Below are 22,589 nucleotides of genomic sequence, written 5' to 3'. Positions count from 1 at the left end.
AGCCCAAAAGCTGGACCGCACTCGCTTCACGCCTAGGCGACTGCCTTTAAAGTAACCGCGGCGCAGCGGGAGCGCCCGGGAGTTCAACTTCCGGCCGCACACGGAGGCTATTTTCTTACTGGCTCTGCGGCTGCCGGAGCCCCGCCCCTGGCCACGCCCACTGCCCACGCCCTCCGCCTACCCAGGCTAAAGGGCGCGGGAGGGGCGTGGCTTCGGGGGGGAGAAGCGCTCTCCGCGTCGGTCCCGGCGCCTCCCCGAGCGCCGTGAAGCGGAGGCGCGAGCTCGAGAGGGCGAGCGCTCGCGCGCGCGCTCCCGCCGCCCTCCCCGGTGACGTGCCTGGCCGAGGCCGCGCTAGGGCGCTGGAGCTGCCACCGAGCGGCTGTCATGGCGTCGGAGGCGCTGGCTGAGGAGAGCGGGCCGCGGCGTCTATAGGACCCAGGGGCGGGCGGCCGGGGGATGGAGAGCGGCCCTGACAGCCCGCAGCCTCTGCAGCTCGGGGGTGCGGCGGGGCGAGAGCCGCCGGCGGAAGGGCGACGGCACGGCGGGCGCGAGGCTGAGGCTGGTCCCGCGGGATGCGCGGCGGAGAGCGGCGGGCAGGGGGCGGCGGCCGCGCGGAGCAGCCTCGGGGACCCGGCGTCCCCCGCACCGCACGGCTGCGACGCGGGCTTGGACTTGAAGGACAGCGCGTCGCCGAGCCCCGCCGTCTCGGAGGAGGCGCCTCCGAGAGGGCAGCACAAGGTGACCGCCTCCCCGGAGCCGGCGGAGGCCGCGGCGGGCCGTGGGTCGGGGCCGGTGGGAGACGCGCCGGGCACCTGCAGGGTGGAGCAGGCGGCCGAGGAGCCCAGCAGCGCCGGCGCCCCGAGCAGCAGCTGCAGCGAGCCGAGCCCCGCTGGGGACTCGCCCAGCTTGGACTCCCTAGAGTCTTTCTCCAACCTGCATTCTTTCCCCAGTAGCTCCGAGTTCAATAGTGAGGAGGGAGCGGAGGCCAGGGTCCCCGAGGACGTGGAGGAGGGCGCGGAGGAGGGCGCGGCCGGGCCGCCGAGGGCTGCCCCTCTGTGCAAGGAGGAGGAGGAGGAGGACGGGGACCCGGCTCAGGTGCTGGCGGCCTCCAAAGAACGCTTCCCGGGACAGTCAGTGTATCACATCAAATGGATCCAGTGGAAAGAGGAGAACACGCCTATCATCACCCAGAATGAGAACGGGCCCTGCCCTTTGCTGGCCATCCTCAATGTTTTGCTTCTGGCCTGGAAGGTACAGATCTGCAGCTTGCTTCTACTTCCTACAGCTTGTGGGGAGGGACAAAATGGGGTGAGGGAACTGCTGTTTGTCAGCTGGTGGCTTCCTTGTTTCTTCGTTTCATCAGACGCCTCCTTTTTCAACAAGGGTTCTCTGTGTGGCTTAGGCTGGCCTCGAACTCGTGGCCTTCATGTTTCACCCTCCGGAGTGCCAGGTTTCAGGCATGCACCACTACATACAACAGCCCCTCCCTACAGGAAATTAACCCCAAGACTTCTTTACTGAAAGATTACTCGTGCACGTATGTGTCTGGAAGAATTGCCCCTAACTTTAGGTCCCCCTCTGTGTTAAAAGTTCATCATTCAGCTAAAGGTTATAACTGATGGTGTACTTATAAACAAATAGGATCTAGGGCAGCCTACGCCTACACCTTCTGATTATTTTTAGCAAAATTTGCCTATATTGCTCCTTCTTACTGACCTTATCACATATGCAAAACAGTGGAAATTGGAAAAAGTGATCTCAGAGTTCCCTCCAAGCTGATATCATGGACAAAATTTTAATGATTATATCTGCACTGTTTTCTAGAGCGTGCTGCCTGCCCCACTTGTGTGTAGATACATGAGGGAACCGTGATAGGGAAAACATAGCCCCTTTAGAGAAATTCCATTTAAGGAACGCATTGGTTTGAGCCCACTTATCTTAAATTATTTGTTTTCAAAGACCATATTTTCATCTTATGTATGATTTTTTTTGTTTTGTTTTACTTCTCTTGTTTCTTTGACTCTAAAGGTTTGCCCCTTTTATTAGTTACTGAACATTGGAATGTGTATTCAGGAAGCTAAAACTATTAACAGCTTAAATAAGGGATAATAAATGCAAGTACTGGAGCCCAGAAAGGGAAGGGCAGGTGTTATTGAGGACCCAGAATAAAGTGTCGTGTTTAAGCTTGCAGTTTCTGGGTGCTGAGAGGATGCCTCTTGCCACCTGCTCTCAGACTGGTAATGCCATCTATAGTTAAGATGTTCCCTGGAGGAGGAACAGCTTGCCTTGGGCTAGTCAGCTTATGAAGAACCAAGATGGGTGTCGAGAGAGAGACCCTAGACACCAAACCTTGCAGCTCTGAGTTGGGTATCTGTGGCTCTTGATGGAATCATCTGGCCTCCAGTCCTCTGGATTAGTCTGTGACTGAGCATGCATGCTAACGAATTTGAAGATTACTTTGATTAACCTCTGCGTACAGCACCCTACGGCTTCTGGATCCCAGAGTTGCAAACTTTTCCGCATTCTTTCCACAAACTGGTCCACAGGGGCCCAAGAGCTACACGATCAGGTTTGTCGTAGCAAAGGCTCCATTCCCGAGCACTAGTTTTCTGGCACACTTTTCTCATTGCTACATCAGGCTGCCCGGCAAAGGCAGCGTAAAGTCCGGGTTCTTTCCGCTTACAGCTGTGAGGGGACAGGCCATCGAGTCAGGGACGACAGTAGGTGGAAGCTACTGGTCGCAGTTCGTGCACGGTCAGGAAGCAGAGAGAGATGATGGTTCAGTTTGATTTCTCCTTTGTATTTAGTCCAAGCCCGCAGCCCGTGTGGACCGGTGCCACCCACACTCCGGGTGGGAGGAGCAGTTGCCACGGCCCGGCCCAGTTACTCTGAAGATAGATGAGCCTTGAATTGACTCTGAAAGGCAGATTCAAACGTATGGCCACATTTTTGGGTTCTGGCTCCATAGAAGACACTAAAAATGCAAAGCAGTACAGTACAAAGGACAGCAGCCCTCTAGCAGCTCAGTGTATGGTAGAAGAGAGGCAAAAATAAAGAAGAGCAACGTGAGCAGCCCTAATGCGCTGAGGAGGCAGAAGAGAAAAGTGTATGGGGGGGGGCTTGGCAGTTGGGAGTGGGATCTCAGGGGAAGGCTTCAGAAATGAGACACGCTGAGTCAGGTGTCTGAAGACTGAATGAGATAAGGCCTCTGAAGAAAAGGGTACATTTGAAGAAAGATCAAAGATCATTTACTGTTTGATCACCTCCAAGTTTGATTGAAATGCCATAAGAGGAGGAGAAAGGGTCATAGCACGAAGTAAATTTGATGGGCTTGGTTAGTCTGCGAATGAGTTTGCATGCCAATGAATTTAAAGACTATTTTGAAAATCTGTGGGTCTCAGACCTTTTTCCACCTGTAGGCTATTTGTACCAACAACAACAACAACAACAACAACAAAGAGTCATCATTAATGATAGGTTGATGAGTGAGATAAGCAATGTCAAGTAGTATTCTCAAGGTGACCCAGGGCTTCTGGAGGCCAAAACTGTTTTCCTAATAATACAGAATGTTATTTGCTTTTTGGACGTCAGTAGAGATTTCCAGACTCTTTGATAGATGGGTGATGATTGAGGTTAACAGGGAGAACAAAAGGGCGCCCACTATACACAAATATTTGCCAGGTTATAATGTCTGAGATCTGCTCGCTCTCTCCCTCCCCGCCCCCCACCCCTGTGTGTGTATGTGTGTGTATCACTCTCAGCGTTCCTTGGTTTTGGCGTTTTGGAGACAGAGTCTCTCAGTTGAACTTGTGCTTTCAGCCAGACTGGCTGGCCAGTGAGCCTTGGATTTGCCTGTTCTCCTTCTCCACCCCTCAGGGCTGAGGTTACGGAAGTGTGACACTGCAACCCAGTTTGTACATGGGTGCTGAAGAGCTAAGCTCGGGTGCACTGTTTACACTGAGTCATCGTCCCGGCCCCAAGTTTCTTTATTGTTTTCAAGTTTCTTTTCCCAATTAGCAATATATTGTACAAAATATTGGGTTTTGTTATGACATTTTCATACATGTATATAATATATTTTGGTCATATTCATCATTTCACATGATATAAGTTATATAGAAAAGAATGGATTTTGTTATAAAATTTGGTTTTTTGTTTTGTTTTGCTTTTGGTTTTGAGACAGAGTCTCATGATATCACAGACTGGGCTCAAGCTTACTGTGTAGTCTGAGTATGATTTTTGAACTTCTGATTCTCCTGCCTCAACTTCCCAAGTACTGGAATTACAAGCATGTGCCACCACTCCCAGGTTATTTGCTTCTGGGGTTAACCAGGGCTTCGTGCATTCGAGGCAGGCACCTGTTAACTGAGCCAGACTCCAGCGTCTTTTTTTTTTTTTTTTAAAGACACAGTATCTCTGTGTAGCCTTGGCTGCCCTGGACTTGCTTTTTAGACCAGGTTGGCCTCACAGCGATCCACCTGCCTCTGCCTCCTGAGTGCTGCGATTAAAGTCATGCACCACCTCGCCCAGCGTAACAGCATTTTCAAGCATATTTGTAGTGTGCTTTGGTCTTCACCTGACTCCAAGGGCTGCTGTCTTCTTTTCTTTAGTGTATGTGTATCTGTGCACTGCAGGCCTTTCTGGTGCCCAGGAAGCCAGAAAGGGGGCACCAGACGCCCTGGAACTGGAGTTACAGATGGCTGTGAGACACCGTATGAGTGCTTGGTGTTGAGTCTGGGTCCGCTGAGCCATCTCACTAGACCTGAGGATTAGTTTCTGAGTTTACAAAGAGTATAAATGGGCCAGAAAAAGGCTGAGTAACATGGTGACAAAGGGGGAAAAAATCAATAGCAAGAAACTTAAAATTCAAATGGGCATTTCCTGCTTTATCATCTTGAAGTACCCTGTCTGTGAGCGTCTTTCCAGCGGTGAGTGTTTACTGTGGCCCTCCTTCCTTTTTTATGACGTTTCCTCTCCCATGTGTTTTTCACAAATACCTCCTGTTAATTTCTGCCCCATCCTACCCCAAACCTGTAGAAGAACTATAGTGACTATTTTTATTTTCATGCTGTCTTTTCCTAAAGTAAGCACAAAACTCCTTTGAGGTTTTCCAACTGTGTTTATTGCTTATAAAAAAGGAAAAACAGATGGTGAGCCAAAGGTTTTATCTTAGCCTCTGCCTACTCTGTTTTAAATATAGATCTTCTAACAAGAAATTAAAAACTCTCACACAGTGGTGGGACCTCATTTACATAAAAGGCTTGAGGAACCGCTCCGGGGCTTCCTTTGCCAGTTTCTCCCAAGAACTACAAGTGCTGTGTGTCTCTGACTTGTGAGTAAAGCGATGAGAGCAGTGGGCTCCTGCACGGGTAGATGCCTGATGTCAGCCATGGGTGTGCTCATTTCCTCTGCTCTGGTAGGGTTCTGTCAGGAAAAAAAGCCTTCCTTTCTCCTTTCCAATCATGCCTGTGGAGGTCCAAGTAAGGCACAGTTGATATTTGAGTACATGTGGTACAAACAAATAGGCCTTTGAATATAGTAACTTTTTGTTTCTAGTTTTGTTTGTTTGTTTTAAAACAGGGAGTTGCTATTTAGCCACTGCATTTGGACTCTCAATTCTCTGGATTCAGCCTCTTGAGTGCTGAAATTACAGGTGTGCAGCAACATATCTGGCTTTAAGTCAATTTTATATTGTTCCCCCATTATTCTCCACTTTAAAAAATATATATATACTTCCGTGTATCTTTTGTGTTTTTGGTGGGGATGCTGGGTTTTTGGTTTGTTGTTGTTGTTGTTGTGGTTTTTGTTTTGTTTTGTTTTGTTTTGTTTTTTTTGGTTGGTTTGGTTTTGGTTTTTCGAGACAGGGTTTCTCTGTGTAACAACAGCTCTAGCTGTGCCCTGGAACTTGCTCTGTAGACCAGGCTGGCCTCGAACTCAGAGATCCACCTGCCTCTACCTCCCAAGTGCAGGGATTAAAGGTGTGTGTCACCAGTGCCAGCAGGGATGCTGTTTTTCATGTATGTATGCATGTGCACCACAATGTATACGTGGTGCTGGTCGAGGCCAGAGGATGACATCAGAGTCCTTGAGACTGGAGTTGTGTATGGTTGTGAGCCTAGATGTTGGTGCTAGGAATGGAACTCAGGTAAGTGCTTTTAACCCTGAGCCACCTCTTCAGGCACTTACTCTCTCTCCACTTTAAAAACATTTTTTTTTAAATTTTATGTGTATGATTGTTTTGTCTGTATGTCTGTCAGTGTACCATGTGTGTGCCTGTGCCTTTGAAGTCCAGAAGGCATCAGACCCTCTGGGACTAGAGTTATAGACAGTTGTAAACTGCCATGTGGGTACTGGAAACTGAACTTGAGTCCTTTGAAGGGTCAGCCAGTGATCTGGAGCCACTGAACTCACATTCCAGTCCCTTAGTCTCCACTTTTAATTGGTTTAATTTAATGGCTGGTTTCCCCCCTTTGGTTTTGTTTTGTGACACACCTCAAATTCACTATGTACCTAAGTTTGGCCCTGGTCCTTCCCTATCCGACTCGTGAACGTGGGATCCCAGGTGTGGACCATTATACCTTGCTTGTTTTCCACGTTTTCTATTATGTTAGGGATCTCATGACATAATAAATGGGAAAACATTTCTTACCTTATGGTAAGTTTGATGCCAGCTTGTGCTTTGTTGAGAGAGCCTGCCTGAAAAGACTAAATCAAACAAAACAAAAACTGGTGTTGAGTAACCATTTTGGAGCCCAAAATGAGTGGCTTTGACCTGAGAACAGAGATGTAGGTTACCCTAATCCCACGTTCTGATGCAGAAACAGTTTCATGAAATTGTCAGAGTAACAGAACAAAGAGTATTTCAAATACATTGGTGGGAACATCAGATAGGTTAGTACAGAAGAGCAAGGGGGTGAGGGGGGTCGGAGGAGCCTCTACCATGTGTTGCAGATGCTATCTGCCGACTCTCTTAGGTTTTAGGTTAGTGGAAGCTAGTGGTCTGCTACATTAATAAATTCCAAAGATGTTAGGTCAGACACAAAAGTGAGTTATAATGAGGACTAAAGATAGTCCAAGGTAAATTATAATTAGATTCTGGACCTGTAACGGTCCCATCCTTTCCATAATCACTGACGTTCTCTCAGTTAATCAGACTTTGTAGAATATTTAATATAGGTGCAACCTCTTTGGGGAAACTAAATTTAGTATGCTAAGCAAGCATTGTACCTCTGACCTGTACACTCCATTTTCAGGTGTTTTACAGCAGGCTGCCTGTACCCCAGCACAATATGGATGTGCCCTAAAGTAGAATCATTAACTTACCTTAAACATTCTGAAATTGTATGTGTATATGTGAACTTTGTGGATGACAGTGTCATGTCATAATGTGGCAGGTTGGGCACATCTGATTATGACAGAAATTTCTTTCTTTTTTCTTTTCTTTTTTTGTTTTTCAAGACAGCCCTGGCTGACCTAGACTAACTTTGTAGACCAGGCTGGCCTCGAACTCACAGCAATCCACCTGCCTCTGCCTCCCAGAGTGCTGGGATTACAGGCATGCACCACCACTGTCATTATTACTTCTAATATCTCTACCTTTAAAAAGCTATTGGGCCGGGCATGGTGGTGCACGCCTTTAATCCTAGCACTCGGGAGGCAGAGGCAGGTGGATCACTGGGAGTTTGAGACCAGCCTGGTCTACAAAGCGAGTCCAGGACAGCCAAGGCTACACAGAGAGACCCTGTCTCAAATAAATAAATAAATAAATAAATAAATAAATAAATAAATAAATAAAAAGCTATTGGAACTGGTCATCCCAGCCAGTGAGAAGCTGAGGCAGAAGGACCCCCAGGAGTGATGTGTAACCATCAGGATCCTAGCATCCTCTAACAAGCCAGGTGTGGTCTTGGAAACACCTGTAATCCCTGTACTGTGGAGGGGCAGAGACAGGAAGACCATTGGGGCTTACTGATCTGATGCCAGCCTAGCTAAAACACATACAAGATCCAGGTTCAGGGAGAGACCCTTCCTCAAAGGAGTAAAAGGAAAAGGAAAAGTGGCAGAGGAAGGGGGACACTTGATGCCCTCCTGGCCTGTGTTCATGTACACAGGGCGCGCGCGCACGCACACACACACACACACACACACACACACACACACACACACACACGAAAATTTGTTAGGACTTAATTAATTATATGTTTCTTCAGTACTTATTGATGTAACTAAGAATTTAATAATTACCAGCCAGGTTCTAAAGCAAAAGCAGTCAGATCTCTGAGTTGGAAGTCAGCCTGGTCTACTGATGGAGGTCTCGGATAGCCTGGGCTACATAGGGAAACCCTGTCTTGGAAAAAAAAAAGAATTTAACAATTATGTATAGTTTTTCAAATATCGTGTGTGTGTGTGTGTGTGTGTGTGTGTGTGTGTGTGTTGGTGTTGTTTGTTTCTTGATACAAGGTCTAACTACATAGCTTTTGCTGATTTGGAACTCACTGTGTAAAACAGTCTGACCTCAAATGCCAAGTGATCTTCTAAGACATTTTACATTCCTGTTTAAGATTTCACTAATAGCCAGGCATGGTGGTGCATGACTTTAATCCCAGCACTCGGGAGGCAGAGGCAGGTGGATCGCTGTGAGTCCAAGGCCAGCCTGGTCTACAAAGTGAGTGCAGGACAGCCAAGGCTACACAGAGAAACCCTGTCTCAAAAAAAAAAAAAACAAAAACAAAAACAAAAAAGATGTCACTAATATTTTAGACCCATGATTTTGTTGTTTTTATTTTGGCCTCTCTTGAAGCCACTTCTAATATCAATATAGAGGCTGTCGTTCTCATTTTATATTCTTAGAACATGGCATGGCATCAGTATCCCCTTGGAAAATTCAAGACCATGTTCTGAAGTCAGGCAGACTTCTAGGATTATAGAATGTATATGGTAAATTGATAAACTCTTCAGTGTCTCTGTCTCGGTCTAATCCTCTGGTCTTGGTGGGTGAGCCAAGGACCTTGTGCGTGGTGAATGCAGCTCTACCACCGAGCTACCGCCTCAGTCTCTTTGGCTTCTTAATTTTACAGCATTGTAGAAAATAAAAGAAAGGTTTCTTCTATGTTCTTTTACATTTATTTATGTATTTGGAGGGTACACCACAGTCCATGTGTGGAGGTCAGAGGAGAAACTGCTTTCCCCTCCATTCTGTGGGCTCAGGGGATGGAATGCAGTCTGTCAGGTCACTGGGCGCAGTTGGCAGTTCCTCTACCTGCTCAACCATCTCTGGGCCCCTTGAGAAAGGATAGATTATTTGTTCGTGAACTTTTCTGGTGAATTTGTCATAGCAAATCTTTCTTAAATAAAAGAATACATAATTCTTTTAAAAGGAAAACATCATTTGAGGTGGCAGGAAAGCTCAGCAGATAAAAGTGCTCGCTATAGCAAGTGAATCTTAAGAGCTAGCTCGCCACCAGACCTGACAACCTGAATCCAACTCCTAGGGTCCAAACGGTGGCAGGAGAGAGCAGACGCTGGCAAGTTGTCTTCCGACCGCCACCAGTGTGCCATGGCACTGCGTGCCCATACAGCACAAGCACAAATAAACAAATGTGAAAAAGTGTAAAAGCAATAAAAATGATGGGCAGGGTGGCATATACCTTTAATCTCAGCATGCAGGAAGCAAAGGCATGTGGATCTCTGTGCATTTAAGGCCAGTCTGGTCTACAAAGAGGGCTCCAGGTAAGGCTGTATGGTAAGGTCCTGTCTCAATAATAATCATAATAATCATAATAACAACAATAATAACAAATTATTGTTGTTTAAAACACTGATAGCCGTGAAAGACACTTTCAGATTGCTGTGAGATTGAAAGTTTCATCTTTAGAATACAAATATAGCTAAAGTATCAGCACTTCAAATTTTACACTGAAATACCTTGATAAATACCATATAAGAGTAGTTAGAATAGTCTAAAGCAAAAATTAGTAAGTTTTCTTGTGAAGAACTAGTTAGTGGGGCTGGAGAAATAGCTCAAGGGTTAAGAGCACTGCTGTTCTTCCAGAGCACCTGGTTCCGTCCCCAGCACCCACATGGCAGCGCACAACCACCTGAAATTCCAGTTCCAGGAAGTCTGATGCTCTCTTCTGGCCTCCTGCCTTCTGTGAGCACCAGGCATACATGCACAGACATACATGTAAGCAAAACACCAATACACATAAAATAAAATAATAAAAAATTTAAAACTAGTTATTAATCATTTTAAGCCTTATGTTTTCTGAGTCTTTGTTAGAGAAATTAAACTATGCCACTGTAGTACAAGAAAAAAGTTATGTTGAATATATTGAAATATAGCCAAGGAATACATAAACAAATGAGTAAAAAAAAATCAAACTTTTCTTTGAAAAACAGACAATGAACTATAATTTTCCAGTGAACTTCAGTTTTAAATTAAATGTAGGAAGTGGGCTATAGAGCTGGCTCAGCAGTTCAGAGCACATAAAACTCTTAGAGAGGACCTCTGTTTGATTCCCCACACTCAAGCCAGGGCTCACAACCCAGCTCCATGGGATTTAGCACCCTTTTCTGGTGTCTTTATATGTACACACATGGCCATGCTCATACAGATATATATGTATATGTATGAAAATAAATATAAAATAAATAAATCTTTAAAATTTTTTACTTTAGTTTTTATTATTTATTTTAACTTTATTTATTTGGAATGGTTTATTGAGTATACTGCAATAGAGCATTGGACTAAACAGTAAATAGAATAATGTTTGCATCTCAAATTATTTTTTAGAATACATTGTTACAGAGAATAAAAATCATTTAGAATAATATTATGAGCAAATGTCTCTGGTGTGTTTTGGTTTTCAAAGAATGATAAATTCAGAAGACACTTGACCCTAAGCGTCGGCTGTTATACATGCTCTCAGATTCTATGTTTTGCAGTGATCATTTGGAAAGCATATTTTATCATTAATTTAAAACTTTTTTGTTGTTTTTCAAGGCAGGGCTTCTCTATGTAGCTCTGACTGTCCTGGACTCACATTGTAAACCAGGCTGGCCTAAAACTCAGAGATCCGCCTATCTCTGCCTCCCTGAGTGCTGGGATTAAATGTGTGTGCCACCATGCCTGACCTAATTAAAAACATTTTAATATGTCATTAACACCTTGGGTAGCATAAACTTAGAACAGCTCTTTTAACTGTTAGGGAAGTATTGGAGAAATTGATCATTTAAAGTTTTCTTGGTTGAATAGAAAATAATGTCTAACAAATTTTTAATTATGTTTTTCTATCATTGATATGGTAGTAAATTTGGAATTTCTACCCTGAGGGTTTGTTTTTTTTTTTTGGAGGGGGAGTGTAGAGACAGGGTTTCTTAATGTGTGTATGTATCACTGTGTGTGAGAGTCAGAGGAGTCCAGCTCTTAGGAATGCACGCTCTCCTCTCACCCAGACTTCCTGGGGTCAAACTCAGGTCATCACGCTCACTTGTTAAGCACTTTTACCTGCTGAATTATTTTGTTTACCCTTATTTGCATTTTTTGGAAAAGAGTCATACTCTATATTCAATGCCATCCTTCTACTAATACTAGGGAGATAGGCATGAGTCACATGCCTGGGTGGCTTTGTTATATAAGCATGAATGTTAGTGTATTTATGTAGTAGTTGTGTGTGTATGTGTGTGTGTGTGTGTGCACATGCACATATGTGTGCTTGTTTTTGACTACAGGAAACAATTCAATAATAAAAAATATTGTTTCATAGAAATAATACTTTGGCTTTTTTCAGGTGAAACTCCCACCAATGATGGAAATCATAACTGCGGAGCAGCTGATGGAATACTTAGGTCAGTGCGGAAGACTGGGTGATTCTGTATCTTTTTGAAAATTAAATGAAGTTTTCAAAGCTGTTATTTTCCTGGTGCTATTATATAATCTATTTTAAAAATTATAGTTCTGAATCTGCTAATTAAAAAACTTCACACTATGTTACTATTCTTGGCTGTTAATAACATTCTTCTGACCATCATTAGAACCCTGAACTATAAGTAAGGAAACTGGGCAAAATCCAGAGAAGAGCACACTAATCAGTTAATTCCAGTAAACTGCAGAAGGAGAGATGATATAGAAACTTTGGCATTGCATGAGGAAAATACCTTCTTAAAACTGTGTCAACTCGTATTAAAGTTGAAGAAGTTGGGTTGGAGATGTAGCTCAGTGGTGGAGCTGACATGTGTGACATGCGTGAGGTCCTGGGTTTAGTCAGTAGAACTGAAAACACAAACATACAAACCATATACACACCAAAATAAAAGAGACTATTAGGGGCTGGAGAGAACGGCTCAGCAGTTATGAGCCCTGGCTGCTCTTGCAGAGGCCCCTGCTCAGTTCCCAGCAGCCGTGGTGTGTTTACAACTCCAGTTTTAGGGATCCTGCTTTGTCTTCTTGCTACCTCAGGCACCAGGCTTGTACATTGTGCACAGACAGACAGACAGACAAATACTCATATAATAAAAACGAATAAATCCTTTTTTAAAGTGTAATAATTCAGCTTGTAGACTATATCATATTGAACATGTCTATAAAGAGAAGTAATTATATATTGTACTATGCCTTTTGCAATTTGGCAAACAATTTACATGGTTATGTTATGACCAAATAATATATCTTTCTAGTATTTTTAATGATTAATTTTTTATTTAAAAAATATTGTTAGTCAGCTGGAGAGATGGCTCAGCGGTTAAGAGCACTGACTATTCTTCCAGAGGTCCTCAGTTCAATTCCTAGCAACCACATGGTGGCTCAGAACCATCTGCAATGTGATCTAATGCCCTCTTCTGGCCTGCGGGTGTACATGAAGGCAGAGCACTGTATACATAATAAATAAATTAAAAATTTGCCAGGCGGTGGTGGCACACACCTTTTGTCCCAGCACTTGGGAGGCAGAGACCCACGGATCTCTGTGAGTTTGAGGCCAGCCTGGTCTACAAAGTGAGCCCAGGATAGTCAAGGTTACACAGGGAAACCTTGTCTCAAAAAACTGAAATATATATATTGTTAGTCAAAGATGAGGGAGACATTTTAGTTGGCAAAGTGCTAACTGCACATGCGTTTAAGGCCCTGATTTTGGATCCCTAGTGTTCCTGTAAAAGTGCTAACTGCACATTTGTAAGGCCCAGATTTTGGATCCCTAGTGTTCCTGTAAAAGCTGCGTGTGGTAGTTTGTACCTGTGCTGTATAGAAGGTGGAAGCAAGAAAATCCTTGGTACTTCTTGGTCAGCCATTTTGGCCAGTTGGTGAGCTCCAGATTCAGTGAGAGATCTTGTCTCAAAAAGTAGAGTGAAGAGCTGGAGAGCTGGGGCAGTGGCCGGTGGCGCTCTGCTGCTGCTGCAGAGGCCCCAGAGATGGGGCAGTGGCCGATGGCGCTCTGCTGCTGCTGCAGGGGCCCTAGAGATGGGGCAGTGGCCGATGGCGCTCTGCTGCTGCTGCAGAGGCCCCAGAGATGGGGCAGTGGCCGATGGCGCTCTGCTGCTGCTGCAGGGGCCCTAGAGATGGGGCAGTGGCCGATGGCGCTCTGCTGCTGCTGCAGGGGCCCCAGAGATGGGGCAGTGGCCGATGGCGCTCTGCTGCTGCTGCAGGGGCCCTAGAGATGGGGCAGTGGCCGATGGCGCTCTGCTGCTGCTGCAGGGGCCCCAGAGATGGGGCAGTGGCCGATGGCGCTCTGCTGCTGCTGCAGGGGCCCTAGAGATGGGGCAGTGGCCGATGGCGCTCTGCTGCTGCTGCAGGGGCCCCAGAGATGGGGCAGTGGCCGATGGCGCTCTGCTGCTGCTGCAGGGGCCCTAGAGATGGGGCAGTGGCCGATGGCGCTCTGCTGCTGCTGCAGAGGCCCCAGAGATGGGGCAGTGGCCGATGGCGCTCTGCTGCTGCTGCAGAGGCCCCAGAGATGGGGCAGTGGCCGATGGCGCTCTGCTGCTGCTGCAGGGGCCCCAGAGATGGGGCAGTGGCCGATGGCGCTCTGCTGCTGCTGCAGAGGCCCCAGAGATGGGGCAGTGGCCGATGGCGCTCTGCTGCTGCTGCAGGGGCCCCAGAGATGGGGCAGTGGCCGATGGCGCTCTGCTGCTGCTGCAGGGGCCCTAGAGATGGGGCAGTGGCCGATGGCGCTCTGCTGCTGCTGCAGGGGCCCCAGAGATGGGGCAGTGGCCGATGGCGCTCTGCTGCTGCTGCAGAGGCCCCAGAGATGGGGCAGTGGCCGATGGCGCTCTGCTGCTGCTGCAGGGGCCCTAGAGTTCAGGCCCAGCACCTATGGCAAGTGCCTCATGACCATCTATAACTCCAGCTTCAAGGGATCCAAAGCCTCTGGCCTCTGCACCTGTACTCACATGCACATACCCCCTACACACACACACACACACACACACACACACACACACACACACACGATTAAAAATAAGTCCTAGTCAGGTGTGGTGGCACATGCCTTTAATCTCAGCAATTGGGAGACAAAGGCGGCCAGAGCTCTGAGTTTGAGGCCAGCCTGGGGTACAGACCAAGTTCCAGGATAGCTAAGACTACACAGACGACACAGAGAGATCCTGTGTCACAAAATAAACAAACAAACAAAAAAATAAAAGGTACTGATTAAGGAAGATACCACATATCAAAGTGTGGCTTCCCCATGTATGCACACACATGCATCTGTACACACACACAAATACATATACACAAAATATTATTGGCCACATTTGATGGATGGATGGATGGATAGATAGATAGATAGATAGATTTCATGTCCATTAATCCATGTTTCCTGGCTAGAGACCTCATAGGTATAGGTAAACTACTCTATAAATAGTCAGATATGTACAAAAAGGCTGGATTAGTGGACTTTAAATAGCCAGGATGCCAAGGAGAGCACAAAGGGGGCGAGGATATGGCAGCAGATGAGCTCAGAGCCACTGGATGCAGACCAGGAGCGGCCCAGCTGGCTGATGTAAAGACTGACATTTTGATGTGAATGAGCTGTGACTTCAGTGACAACACTGGACACGGGGCTGGCATCTGACTTTCACAGAAGTGCTATCCCTACTATAACACAGAGAGCATATTATCATATTTGAATGTTTCTCTTTAAAAAACATAATTCCAGGCCCTAGAGAGATGGTTCAGTGGTCCCCAAACTCATGTCAGTTAGCTCAAAACCTCCTGTAAATCTAGCTCCAAGAGACACAACACCTTCTCCTGGTTTCCATGGGTAATGCTCACACTAACATACATGTGCATATAAATACAATTTTAAAATGACTCTTTTTTTTTTTTAAAATGGGATATAAGATGGGCATAGTGACATGCCTTTAATCCCAGCACGCTGGAGGCCGAGGTGAGTGACTCTCTGAGTTCAAGGCAAGCCTAGTCTACAAAACAAGTTCTGGAGCAGCGAAGGCTACTCAAAGAAACCCTGTCTCAAAAAAGAAAGAAAAAAAAAGCTTAAAGGAAGAAGTGACATCTTAAGACGCTCATGCATGACTGGAAAGCAGTCTACTAGAACAAAGGCAAGTTTTGACAGCTGTATGGGGTCAGCAGCCAACTCTGGATCACGGGCAGAAGCATTACTATAAAACCAGGACAAACCATAGACTGTGACAATGCTATGCAAAAAAAAAAAAAAAAAAAAAAAAAAAAAGATTCTTCATATCCAGAGTGCAGCAGGTTACAGAACGTGGCGTTTTGTGGGAGGGTGGGAGGCCCATGCAGCCTCACCACCCATCCACCCATCGTCATAAGCCTAGTGTGCTTGGCTGCTTTACCACTAGTTACTCCAACATACAGATGGGAGTCTTTCCTCTCCAGACAACCCACAGCAGGTGTATCTCCCTAGCAGTGAGGGCTAGCACCAGTCTCCCACCGGCTCTTTCTAGCTTTTGCTTCCACCTCATGGGTTCTTAGGCCTGTTCTCTCCAGCATGTCTCAGATTCTTGGGTGCTTTGGCTGTGCTCCTAAACTCCTGGGCTCGCTGAACTCCAGCCTTGGCGCGGCACATCCTGGCAGGACAGGTATCTGCGCGGTAGCAGCATGACAGGGTTTGACATCCCTTTTACTTCTTTTCTTCCTTTATCAGCAAGTGTATTTACTGAGCAGCTACCCCATGAGGGTGTTTGGCGGCATCATCAATGGTCATCAATGTGGCTACACAAATGATCTCCACTATGTAAATATTAGCATAGCATTTCACTAGAAAAAGTAAATAATTAGCACATCTTGGTATGTTAACTTGTTTCTTAGCTAGTAAAACCCTCAAAAGGTAGGACATATCACAGAGAATTCTAATTGGAAGAAAGAAAAAACATAATGAAGGGGCCGGGCATGGTGGCGCACGCCTTTAATCCCAGCAATCAGGAGGCAGAGGCAGGTGGATCTCTGTGAGTCCAAGGCCTGCCTGGTCTACAAAGCAATCTTCAGGACAGCATTGTCAGTTACATAGAGAAACCTTGTCTCAAAAAAGCAAAACAAAAAAACAAAAACCAAAAAACCCACACACACTTGGGAGGCAAAGGCAGGTGGATCACTGTGAGTTCGAGGCCAGCCTGGTCTACAAAGCAAGTCCAGGACAGCCAAGGCTACACAGAGAAACTCTGTCTCAAAAAAACTAAATAAATAAATGATTAATTAATTAATTAATTAATTAAAAGAAAGAAAGAAAAAAACCATGAAGAAATAGCTAGGGCTGGCAATATGACTCAGCAGGTAAATGCTCTTGGTATGTAAGTCTGATGACCTGAGTTCAATACCCCAGATAGAAGAAAGGAATCAATTTCTGAAAATTGTCTTTTGGCCTCTGGCTACATGGGTCCCATGGCATGTTCTTTCTCTCTTCTTCTTTCCTCTCCTCTCCTCTCTTCCCTTCCCCCCTCTCATCTCTGTCTGTCTCTGTCTGTCTGCCTGTCTCTCTCTCTCTCTGTCTCTCTCTCTCTGTCTCTCTCTGTCTCTCTCTCTCTCTCTGTCTCTCTCTCTCTCTCTCTCTCTCTCTCTCTCTCTCTCTCTCTCCCCTCTCTCTCCCATGAGATTAAAGGAAAAACCTGCATCGAGGGTAGCAAAAAGGTAATCCAGTATTGTAGGAAGAGAGGGCGAGGTAAGTAGGAGTAAAGTGAGCAGAGTCCATGTAAAATCATCTACTTAAGAGTCAGTCCCATCAGAACAAGTCGCTTAATGTCCTAAGCTAGTTGAGTTTTCTCCTCTTGAGATCACTGCAGTTCTCTGGAGGAGCTGGAGATACTGTACTTTAAGGTGTGTGTGTGTGTGTGTGTGTGTGTGTGTGTGTGTGTGTGTGTGTGTGTTATAGTGACCATGTGTAGGTCAAAAAGGGGTTTCATGGATCAAACTAAAGTCATCAGGCTTGTAAGGCAAAGTGCTTTTACCTGCTGAGCCATCGTGCCAGCCTGGGATATCATAATACTTCTAAGTTAATGTGCAAACAGTAGTAGAAGGATTATAGAAGGAAAATATTAGTTATTCTAACATCTAGGGGAGGCACTCCAAAAAATAGGAATTTTGTCTGTATTTGTGTATGCATATATGTATACATGTGCAGGGACAAACTCAGATGTCATTCCTCAGGCAGTGTCTTTTTCATTTGCTTTTGAACTGAATCTTTTGCTGGCCTGAAGTAGGCTAGGCTGGCCAGTAAGCCCCAAGAATCCCCATCCCTGCCTCCCCAGTACTAGGATAGCAAGCCTGCACATCAGCTTTGGGTCTTTTTATTTCATTATTTGCTTAGTTGATTTTGAAATAGGATCTTGCTATGTAAGCTAAGCTGTCCTCTAAGTCAAAAGTCATCCTACTTTGGCCTTCAAATGCTGGGATCATCGGTGTGCACTATCACACCCAACAAAGATGGGAATTTTAGCTGGCAACTGTTAGAGGAAAAGCGAGTGAGTTTCAGTTTGAAAATCTCTGCTCTTAGGTAAGAAGGAGGCCAAATAATTTGACTTGTTTAATCAAGTATTTGACATAGAGAAATGAACGTAGAACATTCCGATGCCTAGTAAGTGTTAAGTATAATAAAATAGGGTGGGGAGAAGCCAAATGAGGTGGTACATTGCATACCTAGGCTACCTAGGCTATGTGATGAAACCTGGCCTCAAAAAAGAACAAAGAAATGAGGTAGGAAATACAGATTGAGCAAATTAAAACACTTGCTACCAAGCCCGATGAGGTGAGTTTGAGCCTTGGGTCCCACACGGTAGAAGGAGAGAAATGGCTCATGAAAATTGTCCTCTAACCTCTATGTATCACCCCCCCCTTAGATAAATAATTTTTTAAAGATTTTACAGAAGCTAGGATGTATCTTGTGACTGCAACTATCTTCAATTATAAGCTGAGACAAGAATAGTATAGTAATGAAAACAGGATAGTAGCACGGTTGGGGGTCTTTAAAAATTATCTTGTGAATACAAATAAACGATTAAAAAAATAGACCAGTATTAAAACATTTTAATTTTGATCACAGTTAACCAGGTGTCATTGGTTGCACGGGGGTGTGGGGGAGGTTCGAGACAGGGTTTCTCTGTAGACCAGGCTGGCCTGGAACTCGCAGGCACCCACCTGCCCCTGCCTCTGCCTCTCAAGTGCTGGGACTAAAGACATGCACCACCACTACCCGGCATCACTTTATTTATTTTTTAAAGATTTGTGTGTACAAGTGTCATGCCTGCTCCACGTATGTACATGCGCTATGTACATGCCTGGCGCAGGCAGTGGGCAGAAGAAGGCATCAGAACCCCTGGAGCTGGAATTACAGATGGTCGTGATCCCCTATGTGGGTGCTAGGACTTGAACCTGGGTCCTCTGGAAGAACAGCCAGTGCTCCTAACCTCTAAGCCACCTCTCCAGCCCAACTATGTGTTTTCTTTTTCAAGTTCATCTGGGATAAACTGACTTTTTTCCATATTCTGTCCTTAGTCTAATATAAATATTGGGGTTTTGTTTCTTGATTTTTAGTTGCCTGGAACAGCTTCTAAGTAGCACGTTTTGACTGAGGACTTTCCTTGAAATTCTCTGTGCACTGGTATTTCAGAGGCTGAGAATTCTTACCGTCCTTCTACTTCCCAGCTAGCCTATGTACCAGTACACTCTTCCAAAAGTGTCCGTTTCAGCCTTCATCCAACTTAAAATCTCAAGGGGCTGGGATATAACTCAGTGGTAAGCCATTGTCTGCCAAGTGTGAGGTAGTCTTTACCCTCCATATGAGAAAAGGTAAACAAATGTACATAGATACATGTGCGTATATACATCTTTATAGTTTTTTTATAGGCAGTTACACATTCTATTACTTAAGATTTTTTTTAATTAGGTTTTTTGAGACAGGGCTTCTCTGTGTAACAGCCCTAGATGTCCTAGACTTGATTTGTAGACCAGGCTGGCCTTGAACTAAGAGATCCACCTGCCTCTGCCCCCTGAGTGCTGGGATTAAAGGCATGTGCCACCCAGGAATTTTTTTTTTATAATCTTGTTAGTTACCAGTCCTAATTCCTCTTAAAACAAATCTGACATATTTATCTTTTGTCATTTAATAACCCATTAAAAGCCAGGCGGGGGTGGTGCATGCCATTAATCGCAGCACTTGGGGGGCAGAAGCAGATGGATCGCTGTTGGTTCAAGACCAGCCTGGTCTCAGTTATACAGAGATACACTGTCTCAAAAAAAAAAGACAAAAACAAAACAAAAAACACACTCATTGATTGTCTCAGCTGTTTCAAAATATATAGGGTCCTGATTCATGCTCAGGAAGCACTCTCTGCCCCAGCTGCACTGCCAGCCCTCTTTTCCTTCAGAGTGTCTGCTCACCCGTCACTTTAGACCTAACCCTGTCTTCTAACCTCTGCAGAGACCCATGCTCACATGTGCATACACACATATAACATTTACATTTTAAGCAAGCGCATGCACTTCTGAACCCATTTTAGACATCTCCTTCCAGAGGCCGTTTATAAGCCTGACAGACTTCAGTGTCTATTTTCAAAATCACTTTAGATTTTTGTTATACTTTATTCTTGACTTAGTCTCATTTCTCTATTTTCAAGAATAAGAAATATGATTTTGTACAACAAACTACTAGTTTTTAAAGAGTAACATCTTTTTTCTAATATCTATTTTTACCCATGAGAAAAATGTATCTGACTTTCAACAAATATGCTGAGTTCTGGGGAAATGTTCACGCAGTAAAGTGCCCACAACCTAAGCATGAAGACCCCAGTCTGATCCCCAAGAACCCACATAGTCAGTCTGCACATGATAGATCTGCCTTCCCATTCCAGATCTGGGGAAACCAAAACAGGAAGCTCCAGCCAATGGGTACATGCTGGACCCAGTGAGGAACCTTATCTCAAAAGTCAAGGTAGACGGTTCACAGGGATCAACAGCAGAGACTACCCTCTGGCCTACACACACCTACACACACACACACACACATACTCACACACATACACACATTCATATACACACATACACTCACACACTTGCACACAGACACACTTGCACACACTCGCACATACACACACACACATATACACACTTGCACACACACACACACACATGAAAAAACTACACTAGATAGAGTGGTGCACAATGTAATCCCTATACTGCAGAGGAGGTAGGTAGGAAGGTCTCAAGTTCAAGACCAGCTCGGGTTACATAATGATCACCTGTCTAAAAACTAGCAAAAAAAGAGGCTGGTTTGAACTCAGAGATCTGCCTACCTCTGCCTCCCGAGTGCAGGGGTTACAGCCATGTGCCACCACTGCCCGACCAGTGTGAGCTACTTGACATGGATGCTGCACCCTGAACTCAGGTGCTCTTAAACACAGAGCCGTCAGAGCCCTGTGGCTGCTTGTGAACTGACTGACGTGGCACTAGGAACCAAACTCAGGTCCTCTGCAAGAATACACACACATGCTCTTAATGGCTGAGCTATCTTTCCAGCCACATCACATATAATTTTAAAAATAAAATAACTTTTTAAAAAATGAAGGGAGAAAAAGGAATACTTCTGTTTTGTGAAATGGAGTCTTGTGCAGTCCAGGCTGACCTGCAGCTGGCAGCCATCCCTTTCCAGGCTCCCTGGAGAGCTATGGGAAAGACGAACCTTTTTATGCAGATGATTTTTTTAAGTAAATACAGACACAAAAGTGGGATAATCTAGACTAAAGAGCACATTTATTTACATATCTAAAACTGAAAGATGCTTTCTTATAAATCCAATTTTTTTTCTTTTTAAAAGATTTGATTATAAGAGCTGTACATTTAATTCAATGGTAGAGCATGCCTTAGCACTCAGCAAAGCTCTGGGTTGGATCTTCAGGGCATCCATTTGCACATAAGAGCAACCAGATTCTCACGTTACAGATTCTTCCTGAACTGTACGGTTCTAGCAATGTGTGCCTAGTCGTCTTGTGCTAGATAATAAATCACCCCAGTGTTTAATGGCAGCAAACAATTATCATTTGTCATTCCTGACCCAGCATCGTTGGGCCAGGAATTTGCGTGGCAGCCTTACCCTCAAGGTCTTAGGAGGCTGTAGACATGGTACCCATCGGCACTGCTGCTTCGTGTAAATACGTAGCTATGGAGAATTAGTGGCTGTTCACACACTTAGTTGATGGCAGGACTCAGTTTCTCATAGTTGTGGTACTAAAGCCCTAGTTACCTGACAAATGTTGGCCCTCGGAGCCTCTCCATAGGAGCGTCTCACATGGAAGCTGGCTATCTTCAGGTGAGCTGCAGAGTACAACAGGAAAGCCTACAGTATTTTGCATTTTAATATAGAAGTGACACCTCATTACTCTGTCATCTTTTATTCATTAGAGAGGTAAATCAGCCAGGTGTGGTATAACCCACCTATAATCCCAGCATTGGAGAGACTGAAGCAGAAGAATTTTGATTTCAAGCCTAGCCTGAGCTACAAATATGACTCTGTCTCAAGAACACAAGAGAAAAAAACTCAAGATAATGAGTCAGTAAATTCATTATATATATATGTCTTCCACATAGAATATATATATTTGGTTTTTCAAGACAGGGTTTCTCTGTGTAATAACACTGGCTGTCCTGGACTCACTTTTGTAGACCCAGTTGGCCTCAAACTCACAGCACGCTGCCTGTCTCTGCCTCCCAAGTGCCGTGGTTAAAGGTGTGTACCACCAGGCCCGGCTGCAAGCTCATCTTTTAATAGTGTCTCAAAAAGTGTTCCACACCCCAGACCAACTAACGTGACAGCTAGGAAAGCAAACACAGTCTTATATTGAAATAAACATGGAACACAAATAAAATACAGGATTCAAGCAAACCACTCACATTTCCATTATCTGAATCAATATGGATTAAACATTCAGTTAAATGTTGCAACAAAAATCTCAACCAGGTTTCATGGTACATATATGTCCCAGCATTCAGAATATCATAATTTTGAGGTACCCTAGACTAGATAGAAGTATTTCAAAGATGAAACTATTAATTATGTGAGGCCCTGAGTTCATTCCTCAGTACAAACAAAATGATCTACATAATTTTAAATTTTCATATGCTATTCCATAAAGCA

The 22,589-nt window shown here is 44.9% G+C and overlaps 1 protein-coding gene and 1 long non-coding RNA gene across 2 annotated transcripts in view; one reads left to right on the top strand and one right to left on the bottom strand.

The window, feature by feature from the left end:
* Window positions 1-246: 246 nt before the first annotated feature.
* The window catches only part of MINDY2 (MINDY lysine 48 deubiquitinase 2), a 64,250-nt gene continuing 41,907 nt past the window's right edge, over window positions 247-22,589 (top strand). The window contains exons 1-2 of the mRNA XM_084782739.1: window positions 247-1,251; window positions 11,790-11,847. Of these exons, the coding sequence (XP_084638865.1) occupies window positions 457-1,251; window positions 11,790-11,847 (853 nt within the window). The 5' untranslated portion in view covers window positions 247-456. The remainder of the gene's footprint in view (window positions 1,252-11,789; window positions 11,848-22,589) is intronic.
* LOC311598001 lies at window positions 5,100-21,775 on the bottom strand. Its single transcript, XR_014779428.1, has 3 exons — window positions 21,699-21,775; window positions 12,157-12,271; window positions 5,100-8,347 (listed from the first exon to the last, which is right to left on the bottom strand). It is a non-coding gene; the product is annotated as an uncharacterized lncRNA (long non-coding RNA).

This window comes from Acomys minous (assembly GCF_964271855.1).
Source record: "Acomys minous genome assembly, chromosome: 5".
In the NCBI taxonomy this organism is placed as follows: domain Eukaryota; kingdom Metazoa; phylum Chordata; class Mammalia; order Rodentia; family Muridae; genus Acomys; species Acomys minous.
This window is presented reverse-complemented; position numbering and strand designations above follow the sequence as displayed.